The sequence below is a fragment of the Sus scrofa genome, chromosome 6 (assembly GCF_054392235.1).
Source record: "Sus scrofa isolate SSC_HxYL_T2T_F1_AM1 chromosome 6, Sscrofa_HxYL_maternal_Yorkshire_Landrace_v2.0, whole genome shotgun sequence".
Taxonomy (NCBI): Eukaryota; Metazoa; Chordata; class Mammalia; order Artiodactyla; family Suidae; genus Sus; species Sus scrofa.
Window position 1 is genome coordinate 59,110,645 of NC_139388.1, and position 19,160 is coordinate 59,129,804.

Sequence of the window (19,160 nt, forward strand, 5' to 3'; positions counted from 1 at the left end):
CATGCAGGAGTTCCCCAGGGCCAGGGATCAAACTGAGCCATTGCAGTGACAATGCTGGATCCTTTACCCGCTGAGTCACAAGAGAACTCCAGCCATTTCTATATAAACTTAATAAATTAAGAACAGACCCCAGTTGAACATCTTAAGCAGCTACTGGCCTCTCCTTGTTTTAACTCTCTCTCTCTATATATACACACACACACACACATATATATATATATATATATATATAAAATCAAAACCCCAAATCAGGCTTAATAGTAAAATACCGAAAGACTACCCATTAAAGTCAGAAACAAAACAAAATGTTCACCATTACTGTTTTTGGAAAAACCAGCACCGTAGTTAGACAAGAAAAGGCATTATAGGAACAGAGAGGTCTGGGTTTTCATCCTTCTCTGAATATGATTTGGATGGTATCTTGGAATTAGAAACTCAGTTGAAACACTAAAATAAACAATGAAATAATTCTGTAGATTTACTGGGTACAAAAGGAATAATAATAATAATAACCCAAAAGGTTTTCTCTTTTTCAACAACAGTTATGAGGAATCTAACCCCAAAAAGGGTTATTTGGATTTTAGTGCCATGTGTGCTTTTTAGATTTTAATCTCTGTGATCTCAGGCAGTTCTCTTCCACTCCCGGCCCCTAGGTTTTCTTTTCTATGATCCCTCAGTGGCATGATGTGTGGCAGAGGCTGGATAGCTTGTCTCTACATCCTTTTCTCTAGTCCCTGTGCAGACGGTTGGACTACATTTCCCAGCCTCCCTTACAATTGGGCAGTGGCCATGTGACTAAGCTCTGGCCAGTAAAATGTGAGAAAAAGTGGCCCTGTCCAGACCCAGCTCATGAAAAATGTCCCATTTTTCACGTTCCACAGTCTTTCCCCTCCTGCTGCTGCAAATGAAGACTGTGACCTGGAAGTCACATGTTGGTGATGGAAGGAGCCCAGGTCCCTCCACTGTCACTTGGAGGAGGCCATCTCTAATCAGAAACAAAAAACAACAAAAAATTTCAATTATATGAACTCCTGATCAGCTAAATAAACAGCGATACATCCCTCCCATGAAACATTACAGAGCCCTGAAATAATGATGACAACCACACTTGAAATTATTATGGTGAAATGCTTTCGAATGAACGGTGACATTAAAAGAACAAACTTCGGAGTTCCCGTCGTGGCTCAGTGGTTAATGAATCCGACTAGGAACTATGAGGTTGCGGGTTCGATCCCTGGCCTTGCTCAGTGGGTTAAGGATCAGGTGTTGCCGTGAGCTGTGGTGTAGGTTGCAGATGCGGCTTGGATCCCGCGCTGCTGTGGCTCTGGTGTAGGTCGGCAGCTACAGCTCCGATTCAATCCCTAGCCTGGGAACCTCCATATACCGCGGAAGCGGCCCTAGAAAAGGCAAAAAGACCAAAACAAACAAACAAACAAACTTTGCAAAGTTATTTGTCTTTTTTCTTTTTTCTTTTTTTTTTTTTTTGGCTTTTTGGCTTTTGGGGGCTGCACCCACGGCACATGGAGGTTCCCAGGCTAGGGGTCTCATTGGAGCTGGCCTAAGCCACAGCCACAGCAACCAGATCCGAGCCGCGTCTGTGACCTACACCGCAGCTCATGGCAACGCCGGATCCGGATCCTTAACCCACTGAGCAAGGCCAGGGATAGATCCCACAACTTCACGGTTCCTAGTCGAATTCGTTTCCACTGTGCCAGGACGGGAACTCCCCTCTTGACCTTTTTATTTGCTGTTCCCTCTGTCCGAAATGTCCTTTCATTTCTACTTCTTTGTGAAAACATCTACTTTTCTTGCAAGAGCAAACTCATACAGCCATTGCTGCTGGAAACTTTTCTTTATTCCCACTCAGCATAGCTGGAGTTGGGAGCTCCCCTCCCTTGATAGTATAATAATTGCTATATTGTGATTATTTGCTAAATGTCTGTCTCTCCGTGAGCTCTCATTGCACTTTAATTTATGCACAATTTAATTACCCGTTCACTGTGCATTGCTCCCAGGAAATTCCCAGGAAGTTAGGGAGTGACAGGACCTGCAGCGTGAAGACATTTAAAAAAACCCAAACTACTCTACCATCCAAGCAAAAAGCATTTTGAGGCCACCAGCTTGAGCCCCCAAGCTAAAGCCTTTCCCGGAGTGGACTTCGGTCTGCTCACCAGCTCAAGAAGCGAGAATCTCCGACGCTTTTGCAGTAACTCAGGCCCGGGCCAGGGCGCAGGTGACGGTGACGTCAAGCGCACCAGGAGAGAGGTCGCCAAGGCAGCTAGAGTCCGTGGCCTCCAAGGAAGTTTGCCTGCGCGGGGAGCGGCGGGAAACATTTCCAGAATCCTCTCGATTGGAGACAGGTGTACTTCAGAGGTTGGAGCCTCTGTTCCCACTCTTCAAATCCACCCGGGTCAACGCGCTCTACTGCGCAAGTACGAAAATTGGTATCTTGGCAACGAGTGGCAAGCTTTCGTCCAATCAGACTCGATCTTTACGTGCACACCCTCCTTAAGGTACCGGGAACTGCATCTATGACAACGGACACATTTGCCGGGGCGAGGGCAGAGGATTCTGGGAAATGTAGTTACAGAGGTCCTCGGGATCTATCAACACTTCAAAAACTTATCTCTCACAACATAAAATAACATAAGCAATACCCAGCCCCAGATGTTTCCCAGTCACTTCACAATGGTAGCAAAACGTGTGTCGTGTTGGCTTTCAGTGTTTGAAAAAAAACCTTAGTTGCCCACATTACTTATAGAGATATTTCACATTTTTTAAAAATTTGAATTCCTTCAGAAAAGTCTGAAGACCTGAAAACTCTGGGGCTGTTATTTCGCTATGACCCAAGTAGGATGGAACTGGGTATTTTTTATCTTCTATAAGTGGCATCTTCAGTTCACTTCATCTACCTGGACCCATGAGATATTTGAGGTTTCAATGCCAGACACGGGGAAAATCTACCAAGTTCTTTTCCCTGGCATTTTCAGGGTTCGGATCAATACCGTCTTTGTAGGCACCCTCCCCAGCACTACCGTTCTCATATATTCAACAAATATTTACTGAGTGCCTACTCTGGGCCAAGCGTTGTAGGAGGCACTGAATCTTCAGCGAAATCTAGCCTTTCTTATTAACCGCGTTCCTCTCACAGACCTCATTTTCCAAAACTTGAATGAGAGAGCAGCAGTTCTGCTAGCAGGTTCAGAAACAGAAGGGTACCATGTCATTCAAACCTCTTGGCTTCCTACTTTGGGTTAGCAAGTAGCAAGAGTTCAGACACCATGAAAATGCATCTCAGTTTTTTCCGGAACACAGAGGGTGAAAATTTAAGACTGCGGAAAGGGAGGTGATGTAAAAAAAGAATTGAAAACAAGAATGTAGGTATACATATACAAGTGAGTCCCTTTGATGTACATCTGAAAGGAACATGGTACTGTAAATCAACTATACTTCGATAAAAATAAAAACAATAAACTTAAAAAGTTTTATTCAGTTCTCTTGGGGCACAATGGGTTAAGGATCAAGTGTTGTCACTGCAGTGGCTTAGGTCGCTGCTGTAGTGCAGGTTCAATCCCTGGCCCAGGAACTTTTATGCAGTGGGCGTGGCCAATAAATAAAAATATTATTCAAATTCAATAAAATAGTTTATGAATGAGGTTAAAAAAAGCCCAGCTCTTTTCTATTCCTATTATAGATTGTTGATAATTTCCATCAACAGAAGGAAACCTAGGGAGTTCCCGTCCTGGCTCAGTGGTTAACAAATCTGACTAGGAACCATGAGGTTGCGGGTTCGATCCCAGGCCTCGCTCAATGGGTTAAGGATCCAGCGCTGCCATGAGCTGTGGTGTAGGTTGCAGACATGGCTTGGATCCCACGTTGCTGTGGCTGTGGTGTAGGCTGGCATCTACAGCTCCAATTAGACCTTTAGCCTGGGAACCTCCAAATGCTGTGGGAAGTGGCCCTAGAAAAGGCAAAAAAAAAAAAAAAAAAAAAAAAAAAAAAAGGACAAACAAAAACCAAAAACAGAGGAAGACCTATATTCTCCGCATTGACCACTGCTGTTCCTCTGCCTGTCTTTGACCGTCACACTACAGCGTCATTTCCTTGAGGATGCATTTGAACCCTTCAAGTCCTCATGGTAGGGTGTCCTTCCCTCTTGAAGCTCCAAAATGACTTCTATTCTAAATTAGGGGAGTTGGAATCTACAGATGAGTGGGATTTGGTCCCAATCCCTGAGGACGCCCAGTCACGTGTTCTGAGCTGGCCACTAACTGGGACAGGGTCCTCCAGAAACTGACAGAGACCTTGAGGAGTTTGTCACAGACTTTATTAAACTTCGTTTCCTTTCCCCTTACAAACCTCAAAGCCAGTGCTCTATTGCAGCAGGAGTTTTCGGTTTTGCCTGTATGTAATAGCCCTGGTCAGAGAGAAAAAGCCTGGAGGTTAGAAGAACAACTTCAGACGGCAACCCCAAACCTTCCCTCCAATCACTGGCCTCATTTAGCTCAGCCAGTGACATCATGGGTCTCTGGGCAGATTTCCAGGGTTCTCAGCCAATGGATGCAGGAGGAGGGAGGGAAGAAAAATTGGGATTAGGAGTGAGGATAGGAAATTCGGAAACAAAAAATGTGAAAAGACAGGAGAAGACAGTGACACCGACACAAGGAGAGAGACACAAAGAGAAAAGAGAAATGAGGAAAAGAGAAAAGCAGGTGTATGGAGTTGAATGGTTTCTCCCTTCCCAAAAGATCTATCCAAGTCCCGATGCCCAGCACCTGTGAACATGACCTTATTTGCAGATAGGGGCTTGGCAGACATAATTATGTTAGGGTGAAAATGAGATTCTTCCGAGTTTAGGCTGGCCCTTACATTCAAAGACTGGTGTCTTTACAAGAGAAAGAGGGAAATGGGACGCAGATACCCAGGAAAAAGCCATGTGAAGACAGAGGCAGTTTGGAGGGCAGCTACAAGAAATGCCAAGGATGGCGCCACCGCTGAGGGTAGGGGACTGGTATGGAATGGACTCTATCTCAGAACCTCCAGAAAGTTCTCCCACCCTGAGAACCCTTGGATTTTGGACTTTTGGCCTCCGGAACTCTGAGAAAATACATTTCTTGTTGCCTTGAGCTGCCCAGTGTGTGGTCATCTGTTTCAGCGGCAGGAGAGTAATACCCAGGGAGGCAGTGGAGAGAGAGCAGGGACAGAGTTCTGTGTTTTTTGTTTTTGTTTACTGTCTTTTTAGGGCTGTGCCTGCAGCATATGGAAGTTCCCAGGCTAGGGGTCGCGTTGGATCCGCATTGCCAGCCACACAGGATCTGAGCCACATCTGTGACCCATGTGGCAACACCAGATCCATAACCCACCGAGCGAGGCCAGGGATCAAACCCTCATGGATACTAGTCAGGTTCTTAACCTGCTGAGCCAGAACGGGAACTCCGAGAGAGTTCTGTTCTAGAGAAATCAAGAAGGGAGACAGGGGCTGAGGGAGAGAGAAACAGAATTCAAAACGGAAAGGGAAATCCAGAGATGGGAGGGGGAAGACAGAGACAAAAACGGAGACCAGGCAAAAAAGACACAGCAAGAACTGTAGGAAGGCAGGAGGGGAAAGAAGGGAGCCACAGCAGGAGAGATTTAAGGAAGCAGAGAGAAGGGAGTTCCCTGGTGGCTCAATGGGTTAAAGATCTGGCAAAGTCACTGCTGTGGCTCTGGTTACAGCTGTGGCACGGGTTCAATCCCTGGTCTGGGAACCTCCACATGCCTCATACATTCCTCAAATACCATGCTCCGTCCAGCTGCAAAGCAGCTCCCTATTAACAGGGGTGACCAAAAAATAAATAAAATTAAGGAGCAGAGAGGGGCTGACAGATAGGGAGAGAGTCTGCAGGGCAGGAATGATGGGAGTCAGAAGCAGAGACCCAGAGATGGGAAGACACAGAGGGAGGCTGTGAGACACAGCTTCCGCCGGAGGGGGGGGGGTGTCAGGGAAGGGGAAGCGGGGGTCAGAGAAGGGGAAGAGGGAGATGGCAGAACTGGGACCGGGCCAGAGGAAGGGAGAGAAAGCCCAGTGGGGGAGGCTGAGAGGGAGAGAGCTTCAGAAAGAGGAGAGAGAGGGGACATTCCTGTGCTAAGGGCTGACTTACTGCCCCCCACCCCCCACGCCTCCCATGGGAGGTACTGGTTCCATCCCCAAATTGAATATGAAGAAACAGGCTTTCAGGAAAGAGGGGGAAGAGCAGGTGGAGGAGGCAAAGAGAGATGGACAGAAACAGAAAGAAGCCAGGGGCTGAACGGGAGACAAGCAGACGGGGGTGGGGGAGCGCTCAGAGGTGGAGACAGGGGAGTAAGGGTGACTTCTTTCATGGGGGCACAGTGGACTCCACTCTTGGGGCTCATGAAGATGCTTTATTTTATTTATTATTCTTGGCTGCACCTGTGGCAGATGGAAGTTCCCGGGCTAGGGATTGAATCTTCACCACAAGAGTGACCCAAGCTGCTGCAGTGACGCCGGGTCATTAACCCACTGGGCCACTAGGGAACTCCCATACTCAATATTTTGTAATAACCTGTAAGGGAGAAGAATCTGAAAAAGTATGTGTATATATATTATGGAGTTCCCTAGTGGCCCAGCGGAAACAAATCCCACTAGGAACCATGACGTTGTGGGTTCGATCCCTGGCCTCACTCAGTGGGTTAAGAATCTGGTGTTGCCGTGAGCTGTGGTGTAGGTTGCAGATGTGGCTCGGATCCCGCATTGCTGTGGCTGTGACATAGGCCGGCAGCTGCAGCTCCGATTCTCGACCCTTAGCCTGGGAACCTCCATATACCGCAAGTGCGGCCCTAAAGACAAAAAAAAAAAAAAATATATATATATATATATATTACACATACATATACACAAACACATATATAACTGAATTATTGTGCTGTACACCTGAAACTAACACAACATTGTAAATCAACTGGACTTCAATAAAAATTATTTTTAAAAATACTGCTTTGGGAGTTCCCGTCGTGGCGCAGTGGTTAACGAATCCGACTAGGAACCATGAGGTTGCGGGTTCGGTCCCTGCCCTTGCTCAGTGGGTTAATGATCTGGTGTTGCCGTGAGCTGTGGTGTAGGTTGCAGACGCGGCTCGGATCCTGCGTTGCTGTGGCTCTGGCATAGGCCGGTGGCTACAGCTCCAATTAGACCCCTGGCCTGGGAACCTCCATATACCATGGCAGCAGCCCAAGAAATGGCAAAAAGAAAAAAAAAAAAATACTGCTTTGAAAAGTAGAAGAAAATAAATTAACAGGAGTTCCCACTGTGGCTCAGTGGTTAACGAACCTGACCAGTATCCATGAGGATGTGGGTTTGATCCTTGGCCTTGCTCAGTGGGTTAAGGATCCAGCGTTGCTGTGAGCTGTGGTGTAGGTCACAGATGCGGCTGGGATCCCACGTTGCTGTGGCTGTGGCGCAGGTTGGCAGCTTCGACCCCTAGCCTGGGAACCTCCATATGCTGTGGGTGTGTCCCTAAAAAGACCAAAAAAAAAAAAAAAAAAAAGAGGAAAATAAAATAAATTAACATAACAATGATGATGGATATATAATAATGAATCCAGATCAGGTTATATTTGTCATCATACATGAAATTTAATTTTTAGTTTTTTTTTTTTTTTCTTAACTGGGGGAAGAGACTCACAGAGGCAAAAGTGATGAGGACCCAGGGCAGACATGATATGGTCCAGGGGTGGGGGAAAGAGGAGATGAGAGAGAGAAGAAGAAAAGCTGGAGAGAGGGGAGAGAGAAAAAAAAAGAAGAAAGAGGAGTTCCCGTCGTGGCGCAGTGGTTAACGAATCCGACTAGGAACCATGAGGTTGCGGGTTCGATCCCTGCCCTTGCTCAGTGGGTTAACGATCCGGTGTTGCCGTGAGCTGTGGTGTAGGTTGCAGACGCGGCTCGGATCCTGCGTTGCTGTGGCTCTGGCTGTGGCTCTGGCGTAGGCCGGTGGCTACAGCTCCGATTCAACCCCTAGCCTGGGAACCTCCATATGCCGCGGGCGCGGCCCAAGAAATAGCAGCAACAACAACAACGAAAAGACAAAAGACAAAAAAAAAAAAAAGAAGAGAGAGACCAGGAGTTCCTGTTGTGGCTCAGTGGTTAACGAATCCAACTAGGAACCATGAGGTTGTGGGTTCGATCCCTGGCCTCGCTCAGTGGGTTAAGGATCTGGTGTTGCCCTGAGCTGTGTGGTGTGGGTCGCAGACGTGGCTTGGATCCCGCGTTGCTGTGACTGTGGTGTAGGCCGACCGCTACGGCTCCGATTAGACCCCTAGCCTGGGAACCTCCATATGTGGCAAGTGCGGCCCTAGAAAAAGGCAAAAAGACCAAAAAAAAAAAAAAAAAAAAGAGAGAGAGAGAGAGAGACGGAGGGAAAGAGACAGAGGCATAAAGAGACTGGGGAGGAGACTCCCAAAGGACACAGTGACCCATCCAGGGCCACGTCATTTTTGAGGGGCCCAGGGCCATTTGGGGACCTCAGGAGAGGGTAAGGATGACTCACGAAGCCACGATGACTCCAAAGGCCAGGACAGCCAGACACACGGAAATGATGCTGCCGAACATGGCCCGATTCCGCAGGGATCCGCTCTCCTTCTGGTACTGCAGGTCCATGCGGGGCTGCCCGTCGACTGGAGCGGGGCGCGGGGCGAGGCAGCCCCACTTCCAAGTCAGCACCCTTCCTTGCTCCTGAACCCACACCCACCTGCTCCCTCAGCAACCCCGCCGGGGTTGGCTCTCTCTCTCCCTCCTTGGCCCCGGGCCTCTCCTGAGGACTTTTCATTCATCTGATACTCAAATTCTGGGTCCCAGGCACGGTTCTAGGTGCTTGGATAGGGCTGGGAACCCCCTTGGCAAACACCCCCGCCTTCACATAAGTCAATGTGTCACATCACAGTGGCCAAGAGCCCAGCGCTAAACGCATTTGACTGGATGGAGAGAGGGGCGGGGGTGGGGGTGGGGCGGGGGGAGGACTTGGTGGATCAACTACCCGTGAACCTGAGATGCAAAATGCTGACTCTCCCAGGCTGCGTGCTATCTGATGAGCCTGAGGGTGGTCTTGGGAGTCCCATTCAGCAACTTCCTTTCGTTCCCTTCCTCAATTCTTTCATTCTGTCCGCAAAGCCTCTTGGCTCCACCTTCAAAATGTATCCAGAATCTGATCCGCCTCCTGGGCTACCGACCAGGTTAAGGTCTCAGCACCGCCGCTCTGCAGGAGCTCCCTGCTTCTCCTACACTTCCCCAAGTGGCCACCAGAGGGCGCAATTAACACCTAGCTCTGCTCATGTCCCTCTTGGCTCAGAGCCTTCCAGCGGCTCAAGTCCTCAGCATGGTCTACCAGCCCCTGCATGATCTGGTTACCCTGTAACCAACCTATCATCCTCTTCTTCATTCACTCGGCTTTGGCCACACTAGCTTTCCTCTTGTTGCTCAACCTTGGATCTTTGCACCTGTTCCCTTTGCCGTTCACACTGTTCTTCACTGCCTCACTTCCTTTAAGTCTCAACCATCATTTCTTCAGAGAGGTCTCACCACCTACACTCTCTGGAGTAGCACTACCCCTCTCCCTGGGGAATTTCCTAAGTGTTCTGTTTTGTTGTCATTACAGCGCTACTGCTATCTGTAATTAGTCCATTTATTTGTTCATGTAAATATCATCTAACAGTGGTTCTCATCCGGGGACCATTCCCCACCCTCCATTCCCAGGGGACCTTGGAAATGTCTGGAGGCTGGAAATGACTGTCACAGCTTTGGTTGGTGGGTACTAACTGGCACCAAATGGGTAGAGGCTAGGCTGCTCAACATCCTACAACACATAGGACGGCCTCAGAACGAAGAATTATCCAGCCCCAATGGCAATAGTGCCAAGGGTGAGAAACCCTGGTCTCATCGTTCACCCCATTAAAATGCAGGTTCTATGAGATATTTGTCTGCCACTCTGCTGATCCTCAGCTGGGGGCATTATAAGGTGCTCAGAATATTTGTTGTAGTTAAATAACATCCCAAGAGAGCCAATATGTGAATCCTTCCTTTTCAACTAATCAATGACATGGGGGGGAATGATAAGAGAAACTCTGCTAAGATTAAAAAACAGTGAGAAAACCCCTAACAATTGAACGATATGAGAAGTCCTTTCCTTGGATCCTGGTTTGAATGAAATCAGCTGTGAAGATATTCTGGGAAAAATTCGGGAAGTTGGAAAAGGGACCTGGAATTATTTGATATTGAAGAATTGTTGTTGACTACAGATGTGATAAATTCATTTGAGTAATAAAAAAAATGGAAAAAAAAAGAATTGTTGTTGGGTTTGTTGGGAATGGCATTGTGGTTGTGGGAGAAGTGTCCCTTTTGGAGGTCCCCACTATTTATGGGTGAAAACTCATGATGCCTGATTTCTTTTAAAATATTACGACAATAAATAAGTGAAGCGAATGTGCAGGCACGTTCACTGTCAAGGTAATTTGATAGAAAGTGACCCTTTAGAGTGTGTGACCAGCAAATCCTCTCTGAGGAGGGGGAGTTTGAGACTTATTGATGGGGGTGAGAGGAACAGTGTGACAGAGAGCGGGAACAGCATGTGAAAAGATTCAGCATGACTATTCAATCTTGATGGATATATAGGAGTTCATTGAACAACTCTCTGGGCTATAAAGATATACATATTTAGTGTATTATATATTTCGTATATATATATATATACACATTTAAAGTCTCTGGATGAATGAATGAATACATGAGTAAATTCAGTATCCTCAGGCTCCCCAAGTATGGCACTGGCTAAAAATAAAATCGAGCCCTTGTCATTCTGGCTTTAGAGACATTTTAAAGTCATAGAGGATTTTTTTCATCAGTAGGGAGAAAGTGAATTTCAGAAGGTGGAAGCAACTTCCAGGCCACTCTGTAATCACTCGCTAAGGGTAGAGTTCAAGGCCACGTGGGGAAGACCTCAAAAGCCTTATTCACTGGGATGCGCTGTCTTCACCTTCCATCCTTCCCTACCTAGGAGCTTACCGAAACAGTAGTTTTCTTTGATGCATTTGGGACTAATCCTCTGGCAATGTAAACAATCCAAGACCTCGTCTTTCAGCAAGACTGAGCAAGAGGAAAGGGAGAAACGGCATAAGGGCGGACATCAGAAGACTGGCAGGGGCAGGAGGGCAGAAGGGGAAAGAGGAGAGGAGGCTCTTGGCTCTCCTGAATTCGGACAGTAAGCTGAGCAACAGCCCTGAGGAGTCACACTTAATATGTATAGGAGTTCCCGTCGTGGCACAGTGGTTAACGAATCTGACTAGGAACGAGGAGGTTGCAGGTTCGATCCCTGGCCTCGCTATGCCGTGGAAGCGGCCCTAGAAAAGGCAAAAAGTCAAAAATAAATAAATAAATTAAATAAAAAATATGTATAGGGAGTCCTCCTGTGGCACAGCGAATCTGTGCATTAAGGATCTGGCATTGTCACTGCAGTGGCTTGGGTCACTGCTATGGCACAGGTTTGATCCCATGCCCAGGAACTTCACATGCTGTGGGCTGGCCAAAAATAAAATAATTTGAAGAGTTGAATTCGGTTGTCCAGTGGACCCAACATTATTTTGGTAAACATGTAGTTAATTTTATTTATTTTATTATTTATTTTGTTTTTTAGGGGCACACCTGTGGCGTATGGAGGTTCCCAGGCTAGGGGTCAAATAGGAGCTGTAGCTGCTGGTCTAACCACAGCCACAGCAACATGGGATCCGAGCCGCATCTGCAATCTACATCACAGCTCATGGCAACACCGGATCCCTAACCCACCAAGCAAGACCAGGGATTGAACCTGTGTCCTCATGGATGCTAGTCAGATTTGTTTCTGCTGAGCCACGATGGGAACTCATAAGTTAATGTTAAATTAAATGCCTACCAACAAAATGTTTGCACTTCTCTATTCCTATTTTGCAGCCCCCTGAGGCATAGACTGGCTGCCTGCTCGCTCATCTGTCTCTTCCTCCCACACAAGACTACATTTCCCAGGCTCCTTTGCAGTAGGATGCACCCATGTGACCACGTTGTGGCCAATGGAAGGTGGGCAGATATGTGTCAGTCTTAGGCTTGGTCATAAAAAGCCCTGCAGAATTCCCTATTTACTCTCCCTTCTAAAGCTTGTTTAGCAGCTACAATACCAGTGCAACTTGGATCCTTGAGTCACCACTCAGAAGATTTGTTCAACTCTCAGTGGAATTTTGGCAAAAGAGAAATAAATCTTTCTTTTGTTATGCCTCTGAGATGTGGAGGTTTGTTTGTTGCTACAACATAGCCTATCTTATCCCAACTAACATCCCCCCAAAATACTTTTTTTTTTTAAATTAATTTATTTTTTTTTTGTCTTTTTGCTATTTCTTGGGCCGCTCCCGCGGCATATGTAGGTTCCCAGGCTAGGGGTCAAATCGGAGCTGTAGCCACCGGCCTACGTCAGAGCCACAGCAACACAGGATCTGAGCCGCGTCTGCAACCTACACCACAGCTCACGGCAACGCCAGATCATTAACCCACTGAGCAAGGGCAGGGACCGAACCCGCAACCTCATGGTTTCTAGTCAGATTCGTCAACCACTGCGCCACGACGGGAACTCCCCCAAAATACTTTTTTGCAGGTTGCAATGACTTTCATAAGCCCTCAAAAATCAGATATCCCTCAGTGCCTTTGGGGTGAGGGAACCACCAGATGCAGCAGGTGTGGCAGCAGGGCTTGATTTGAGGGAGACAAAGTGCAAGGGGGCAGGAGGGTAGCGAAGGGAGGAACAGACAATAAATCCAGGACTCACGGCAAATTTTGGGATCGCAGGCTGCAAGACAAAAGAGCAGAGGTGAGTTAAGCTGGGATGGCAATTTGAGGATTTAATGGGAAGGGACGAGGAGAGGGAGGAAGGAGTGGGTCTGGGAAAGGAGAGAAGGCAGTTTTGGGGAGTGGTAGAGAAAGCTGAGTCACAGGGGAGGAGAGAGAGGAGTTTGGAAGAAAGAGTGGGAGAAGGGGGTCAAGTGATAATGGGGAAGGGGAGAAGGGGGCTTAGGAGTTCCCATCATGGCTCAGTGGTTCACCAATCTGACTAGGAATCATGAGGTTGTGGGTTCGATCTCTGGCCTTGCTCAGTGGGTTAAGGATCCGGCGTTGCTGTGAGCTGTGGTGTAGGTCACAGACGCAGCTCAGTTCCTGCGTTGCTGTGGCTGTGGTGTAGGCTGGCAGCTACAGCTCCGAATGGACCCCTAGCCTGGAAACCTCCATATGCCTCAGGAGCAGCCCTAGAAAAAGGCAAACAGACAAAGAAAAAAGGGGGGGGCTTGGTGGAGGGGGTAACAGACCTTTTAATTCATACGATCTTAAAGCCTTCTTGAGTTCCTTGATCACCCTCTCCCGAAGAGCCACCAGTTCATCCAGCAGAGGCCTGTCTGTGGAGAGAGAGATCCTTGGGGGGGTGGGAGGCACCCAGCAAGCCCACCCCATTGGCAGCTTCAAAAAGAAGGGAGGAGCAAACTCCTTTTCGTTCACCATCACTAAGCAAGACTGGTTATTCCTGGAGGTTCAATGGGCCAACCTATGGCCTGGGAGGTCCTGCATCTACCTTCTGATCCACTGTGGAGCCCCAGGTTAAAACCTACCATCTTTGTTCTGTTTCTTCATCTGGTTAAGTGGAGAAGGATGGATTCAGGCACCTTTCCTTTAATCTATCTGTTCTCTGGCTACATGTGACTCCTTCACCATTTCACCCAGCCTCGTGGTTTTGTGTCTTACCTAGGCCTGCACTGTCCAATATGGCAGCCACTAGCCACACGTGGCAACTGAGCTCCCCAAACGGGCTAGTCTGAACTGGGACACGCTGTTAGTATATAAAATGTATGCTGGATTTTGAAGACACGGTGTAAAAAATAAATAAATAACTGAAACTATCTCTGTAATCTTTCCGTTAGCTGCATGTTGAAATAATAATATTTTAGGCATTGGGTTAGATAAAACCTATTAAAATTAATTTTATCTGCTTCTGTTCACCTTTTTAAGAGGTGGCTACTAGAAAATTTATAATTATATCAGAGTTTGGAAGTTCCTGTCGTGGCTCAGGAGTAATGAACCCGACTAGTGTCCCTGAGGACTCGGGTTCGATCCCTGCCCCCCTCAGTGGGTTCGGGATCCAGGGTTGCTGTGAGCTGTGGTGTAGGTCACAGACGCAGCTCATATTCCATGTTGCTGTGGCTGTGGTGTAGGCTGGCAGCTGAAGCTCTGATTCAACCCCTAGCCTGGGAACTTTACATGCCACAGGTGGGGCCCTAAAAAGCAGAAAAATAAATAAATAAATAAAAGAAAAAAAGAAAAAGAATACTGGAGTTCCCTGATGGCCTAGCAGTTAAGTATCTGACATTGTTGCTACTGTGACTTGTGTGACTACTGAGCTGAGGGTTGGATCTCTGGCCCAGAAACTTCCAAATGCCATGGGTGTGGCTCCCAAAATGATAGAAGTGCTTATTTGTGCCTCACACACTGGACAACACTCTCCTATATGTACTGAGGCCTCTCATGTTTGTCACCGGCCTAGTCACTTACGGAGCCCAGATGCATATATCCACCGCTCCCTTCGGGCTCTCCGCTTGGATGTCTAAGGGGCGTCTCAAAACTCCACAAATCTGGGAGTTCCTGTCGTGGCTCAGTGGTTAACAAATCTGACTAGTATCCACGAGGACGTGGGTTCGATCCCTGGCCTCGCTCAGTGGGTTAAGGATCCGGCATGGCCGTGAGCTGTGGTGTGGGTCGCAGACGTGGCTCGGATCCCGCGTTGCTGTGGCTGTGGTGCAGGCTGGCGGCTACAGCTCCGATTCGATCCCTAGCCTGGGAACCTCCATATGCTGTGGGCGCGGCCCTAAAGACAAAAGACAAAAAAAAAAAAAAAAAAAAAAAAAAAAAAAACCCACAAAAAACAAAAAAACTCCGCAAATCCAAGATTGAACCTTGACATTCTCCCTCCAAACCCACTTCCCACTCCATCTGTGAAGATGATGCCTTCTCCATGTTTCTAGTTGCTCAGACCAAAGTCCTTGGTGCTTTGGCCCTTTTTTTCCTCACAGCTCACCTGCAATTTGTCATCCTGCATGGGAGCAAACCCTCTCTGTGAATATTCAAGGTAGATCCAAGCACCCATTATTTTCTTCTTTTTTTTTTGGTCTTTTTTTTTTTTTTGGCCATTTCTTGGGCCATCCTGTGGCACATGGAGGTTCCCAGGCTAGGGGTCGAATTGGAGCTGTAGCCACCGGCCTACACCAGAGCCACAGCAACACGGGATCCGAGCCGCCTCTGTGACCTACACCACAGCTCACAGCAACGCCCGATCCTTAACCCACAGAGCAAGGCCAGGGATCGAACCCATGTCTTCGTGGATACTAGTTGGGTTCCTCAACCACTGAGCCACGACGGAAACGCCTCCCCTTTGAGTCTTTTCTCATGTGATCGTTCACTGTCTGCCTTTAAAAGGCAAGCCCCTCCCTGCTCCCAGCGTTCTTTATGCCCTGGTCCCTGCTTTATTTTTTTCTCCATAGTATTTGTCCTTACTTGACAGGTACTGTGCAGGAAAGAGTTAACTCAGCAGGTCTGAGTTGTCCAAATCCTGAACGTTCCAAAACAGTATTTGGCTCTTGCCTGGCCATGGGGAGGTAACCTCTAAGTCCTTGGAATATCCTGCCTGTTAAGCGTGTCTTTCTTGGGAATCTTGATCACCTTTGCTAACAATGTGATTCCTGGTGGCAGCTTTGGGCCACATGGGAGCGACTTGACCTCTGGGGGAGGGGCTGGAGACAGAATAACTACAAGCAGCCACTTGGGGGCCCTCTGCCTATGTAACCAACCCCCAATAACATAAGAATATAATAATAGGTGGTAAAATCATTGGCCTGGGCTTTTCAGAAACGTCATTGTCATAAAAGGCAACCGAATGCAACCACGTGATCCCACAACAGACCCAGGATTGAAAGAAAACCAGTAGTGAAGGGCGTGCTTGCGACAACTGGGGACATTGGAACGCGGACTGAACGTTAGACACAAACCCATGGGATTGATGTGAAATTTCTATTACACCCCTTGCTGAAGGTGAGCCAGGCTTTGAACCCAGAGCAGCCCACCCTTGGGGCCTCCACTGTAATTCCATACCTCTCTCAAAGGTCTGAAATGAGAACCCAACCTCCCCGTTTGTCCTCAAGCTGAGAAGAGAACTTTTGGAGTTTAATTTTAAGTCTCCAGGAAGAGACCTGAGAGTAGTCAAAACATTTAGTTTTGGACAGTTTATTGACATGTAACTCACATACTGTATAATTTACCCATTTAAAATGTACAATTCAGCGGCCGCTGCCAGAAAAAAAAAAAAAAGTGTACAATTCGACGGCTTTTAGACTATTCACAGAGCTGTGTGGTTATCGCCACGATTTTAAAATATTCAGTAGCCCCCTCCTTAGCATGCAGTGTTTTCTTTTTTTTTTTTTTTCCCATTTTTTTGGGGGGGAGGTGTTTCCCCCCCCCCGGCCCTGGGCATATGGAGGTTCCCAGGCTAGGGTATTGAATCCGAGCTGTAGCCGCCGGCCTATGCCAGAGACACAGCAATGCGGCATCCAAACCGCGTCTGTCACCTACATCACAGTTCACAGCAACGCCGGATCCTTAACTCACTGAGCAAGGTCAGGGATCGAACCTGCAACCTCATGGTTCCTAGTCGGATTCGTTAACCGCTGCGCCACGACGGGAACTCCAATAAGAGCAATTCTTAAAAATGGGATAAATTTAATTTTTAATATAATTAAAATGAGTATTTCCCCCAATTATATGACTATTATGTGTATTATGTGTTCGGTATTAAAACGGGGTGGGGGGGAGGGAAGGAAAAGAAATAAAAAACGATCGCCGTTTGCTAAGCACAGGGAAGACAAGCACATAGCACCTTCAGTCCCCTTCTCCTAGGTCAGCAGACGTCAGTATACTGATTTCACCCCCTCCCCACCCCTCTTTTAGGGCTCTTCTTTTTTTTTATGGCCACATTCAAGGCCACATGGGAGCGACTTGACCTCTGGGGGAGGGGCTGGAGACAGAATCCCCTCCGGGTCAGGGATTGAACCCTCACCAGAGTAAGGGCCCTCACCACAGTAGTGACAAGGCCAGGTCCTTAACCCACCGAGCCACCAGGGAGCTCCTAGGGCTCACTTTATACAAACGCACACACATTTCATAAGATACATTTTTTGCTTTTTAGGACCGCTCTGCTCCTCCCTGCTCAATCCCTCAAGGTGGGGTTTACGGAGCTTAGATCCCTCCCCTACCGCGGTCCTCAGGGCCCGCTACTGCCCACTGCTGTCTCAGGTTCGAAATCCTCAGCTCTGTAGTTCCCAGCTGTGCGACTTTGGAGCACGCCGCCTGTCTTAGCCTCAGCCTCCCCCTCTATAAACGGCAGATCACCATAGGGCCTCCCTTGATGAACTGTCCTAGACTCTTCTAGAACCCTGCCAGACACACACTAAAGGCTATACGCGTGTTTGCTTTTATTTTTATATGACGAGAAGGCATGGTGCACAGGTGGAAAAGGAGGCGGCGGAAGGGGGCTGGGAAAAGGCTTTCCCACTTAGCTCCTACCTCTCAGAGAATTAACCTTTAAGCTGTTTGTTTGATTCTTGATAAAGGACGCCACAAGGTCCAGCTGTTCTATCCCTGGGGCGAGAAGGGAGGAAATTCCAGTGGGTCCCTCCATCTCCCTCCGGGACGGGCCCCGCCCTTCCCCTCTTGGGGGCGGAGCCCCCAGAGCCAGCATCTCCCCCGCCCGAGGCTACCCGGCTGGTCTCTTTGCCCCCCACCCCCGCCCCCGCCCCCGCCCCCGGACTGGGCACCACCCCCCTCAGTACGCACCCACTCTCCCCACAAAGGCATTCAGCGCGTAGTCTCGGAAGAAGGGCCCCTCCATGCCCAGCAGCAGGGCCTGAGCGCGGGCCCGCAGCTGCTGTACTTGGAAGCGGCTGGGGATGAGAGCGACACGCAGCTGGCTCAGGGCCTCCAGCACCGAGAGGTCACACTGCAGGCAGCCCCAGCCTCGGCGGGCGCTCAGGCCCAGGAGCAGCAGAAGGGCCAAGGGCGGAGGCATGGCGGAGGCCTTTGTGACGTCACAGAGAGAACCCGGCAGGCTCCTCCCCCAGGCAGGGGCGGAGTCAGGGAGGCCCAAGGAGAAACGCTCGCGTGCGCAGGCGCGTGCTTGCAGAGCACCTACTATGTGCCAGGCACGGGACTGGGAGCGAAGGAGAGAGTCTCGAAAAACAGAGGCCTCTGCCCAGGCTTCTTCGCGTTTACGGTCATTTTTTTCAACATATGCGTATTGAGCACCTACTGTGTGCCAGGTGCTGTTCCAGGAGCTGGGGTTAGAGCTGAGAAAACCACAAAAATCCCTGCTGTTTTCACCACTTACATTCATTAGTTCAACATATATTTACTGAGCACCTCTTACCGGCCAGTCCCTGTTCTAGGCCCGTGATGGATCACTGAGGCAAGTATTTATTATGGCCCCAACCCCTAGGAAGGAATCTGACATACAACAGTCAATAAATATTTGAGGGCGTTCTAGTTTTGGCTCAGAAGGTTACAAACCCAACCAGTATCCATGAGCATGCGGGTTCGATCTCTGGCCCTGCTCAGTGGGTAAGGGGATCCAGCGGTTGCCCTGAGCTGTAGTGTGGCTTAGACCCACACTGCAGCTCCAGTCGGACCCCTAACCTGGGAACTTCATATGCCTCAGGTGCTGTCCTAAAAAGCAAATAAATAAATCAATATTTGGAAAAAAGTCATTTTCCATTTCTGTCTGTTTCCTCCTCCCTAAAATGAGGATAAAAATATACCTACCTTATCCCAAGGGTGCAGTGGTGTTCCCTGGTGTCCCAACAGTTTAGGATTTCTCACTGTCACTGCTGTGAATGGGATTTGATCCCTGGCCTGGGAACTTCTGCATGCCATGAGCACGGCCAACAAACAAACAAATAAACAAAAAACCCACAAACGAAAAACCCCAAAACAAAAACCGAAATCCGAACTGTAAACTGTAAAACAAAAAACCCCAAAACAAAAACCGAAATCTGAACTTTAAATTGTA

At 48.3% G+C, this 19,160-nt stretch overlaps 2 protein-coding genes across 9 annotated transcripts in view; both read right to left on the bottom strand.

The window, feature by feature from the left end:
• The window catches only part of VRK3 (VRK serine/threonine kinase 3), a 79,967-nt gene extending 77,544 nt beyond the window's left edge, over nt 1-2,423 (bottom strand). For all 4 annotated transcript variants that reach the window (XM_084961681.1, XM_084961683.1, XM_084961676.1 and 1 more), the window contains exon 1: nt 2,172-2,423. The gene's annotated coding sequence lies outside the window, so the exon portion shown is untranslated. The remainder of the gene's footprint in view (nt 1-2,171) is intronic.
• Nucleotides 2,424-4,310: 1,887 nt separating this feature from the next.
• Nucleotides 4,311-18,167, bottom strand: IZUMO2 (IZUMO family member 2). Of its 5 annotated transcripts, XM_021094780.2 has the most exons (7): nt 17,933-18,167; nt 17,663-17,737; nt 13,369-13,455; nt 12,834-12,854; nt 11,051-11,131; nt 8,544-8,670; nt 4,311-4,417 (listed from the first exon to the last, which is right to left on the bottom strand). In XM_021094780.2, the coding sequence occupies exons 1-7, from the start codon at nt 18,162-18,164 to the stop codon at nt 4,375-4,377; spliced, it is 666 nt and encodes a 221-aa protein (XP_020950439.2). In that variant the 5' UTR covers nt 18,165-18,167; the 3' UTR covers nt 4,311-4,374. The 5 variants fall into 5 exon arrangements, with proteins under 5 accessions (XP_020950439.2, XP_084814985.1, XP_084814986.1 ...); XM_084958859.1 differs by lacking the exon at nt 12,834-12,854; XM_084958860.1 differs by lacking the exons at nt 4,311-4,417; nt 12,834-12,854 and having other exon boundaries at nt 7,614-11,385.
• Nucleotides 18,168-19,160: the final 993 nt, after the last annotated feature.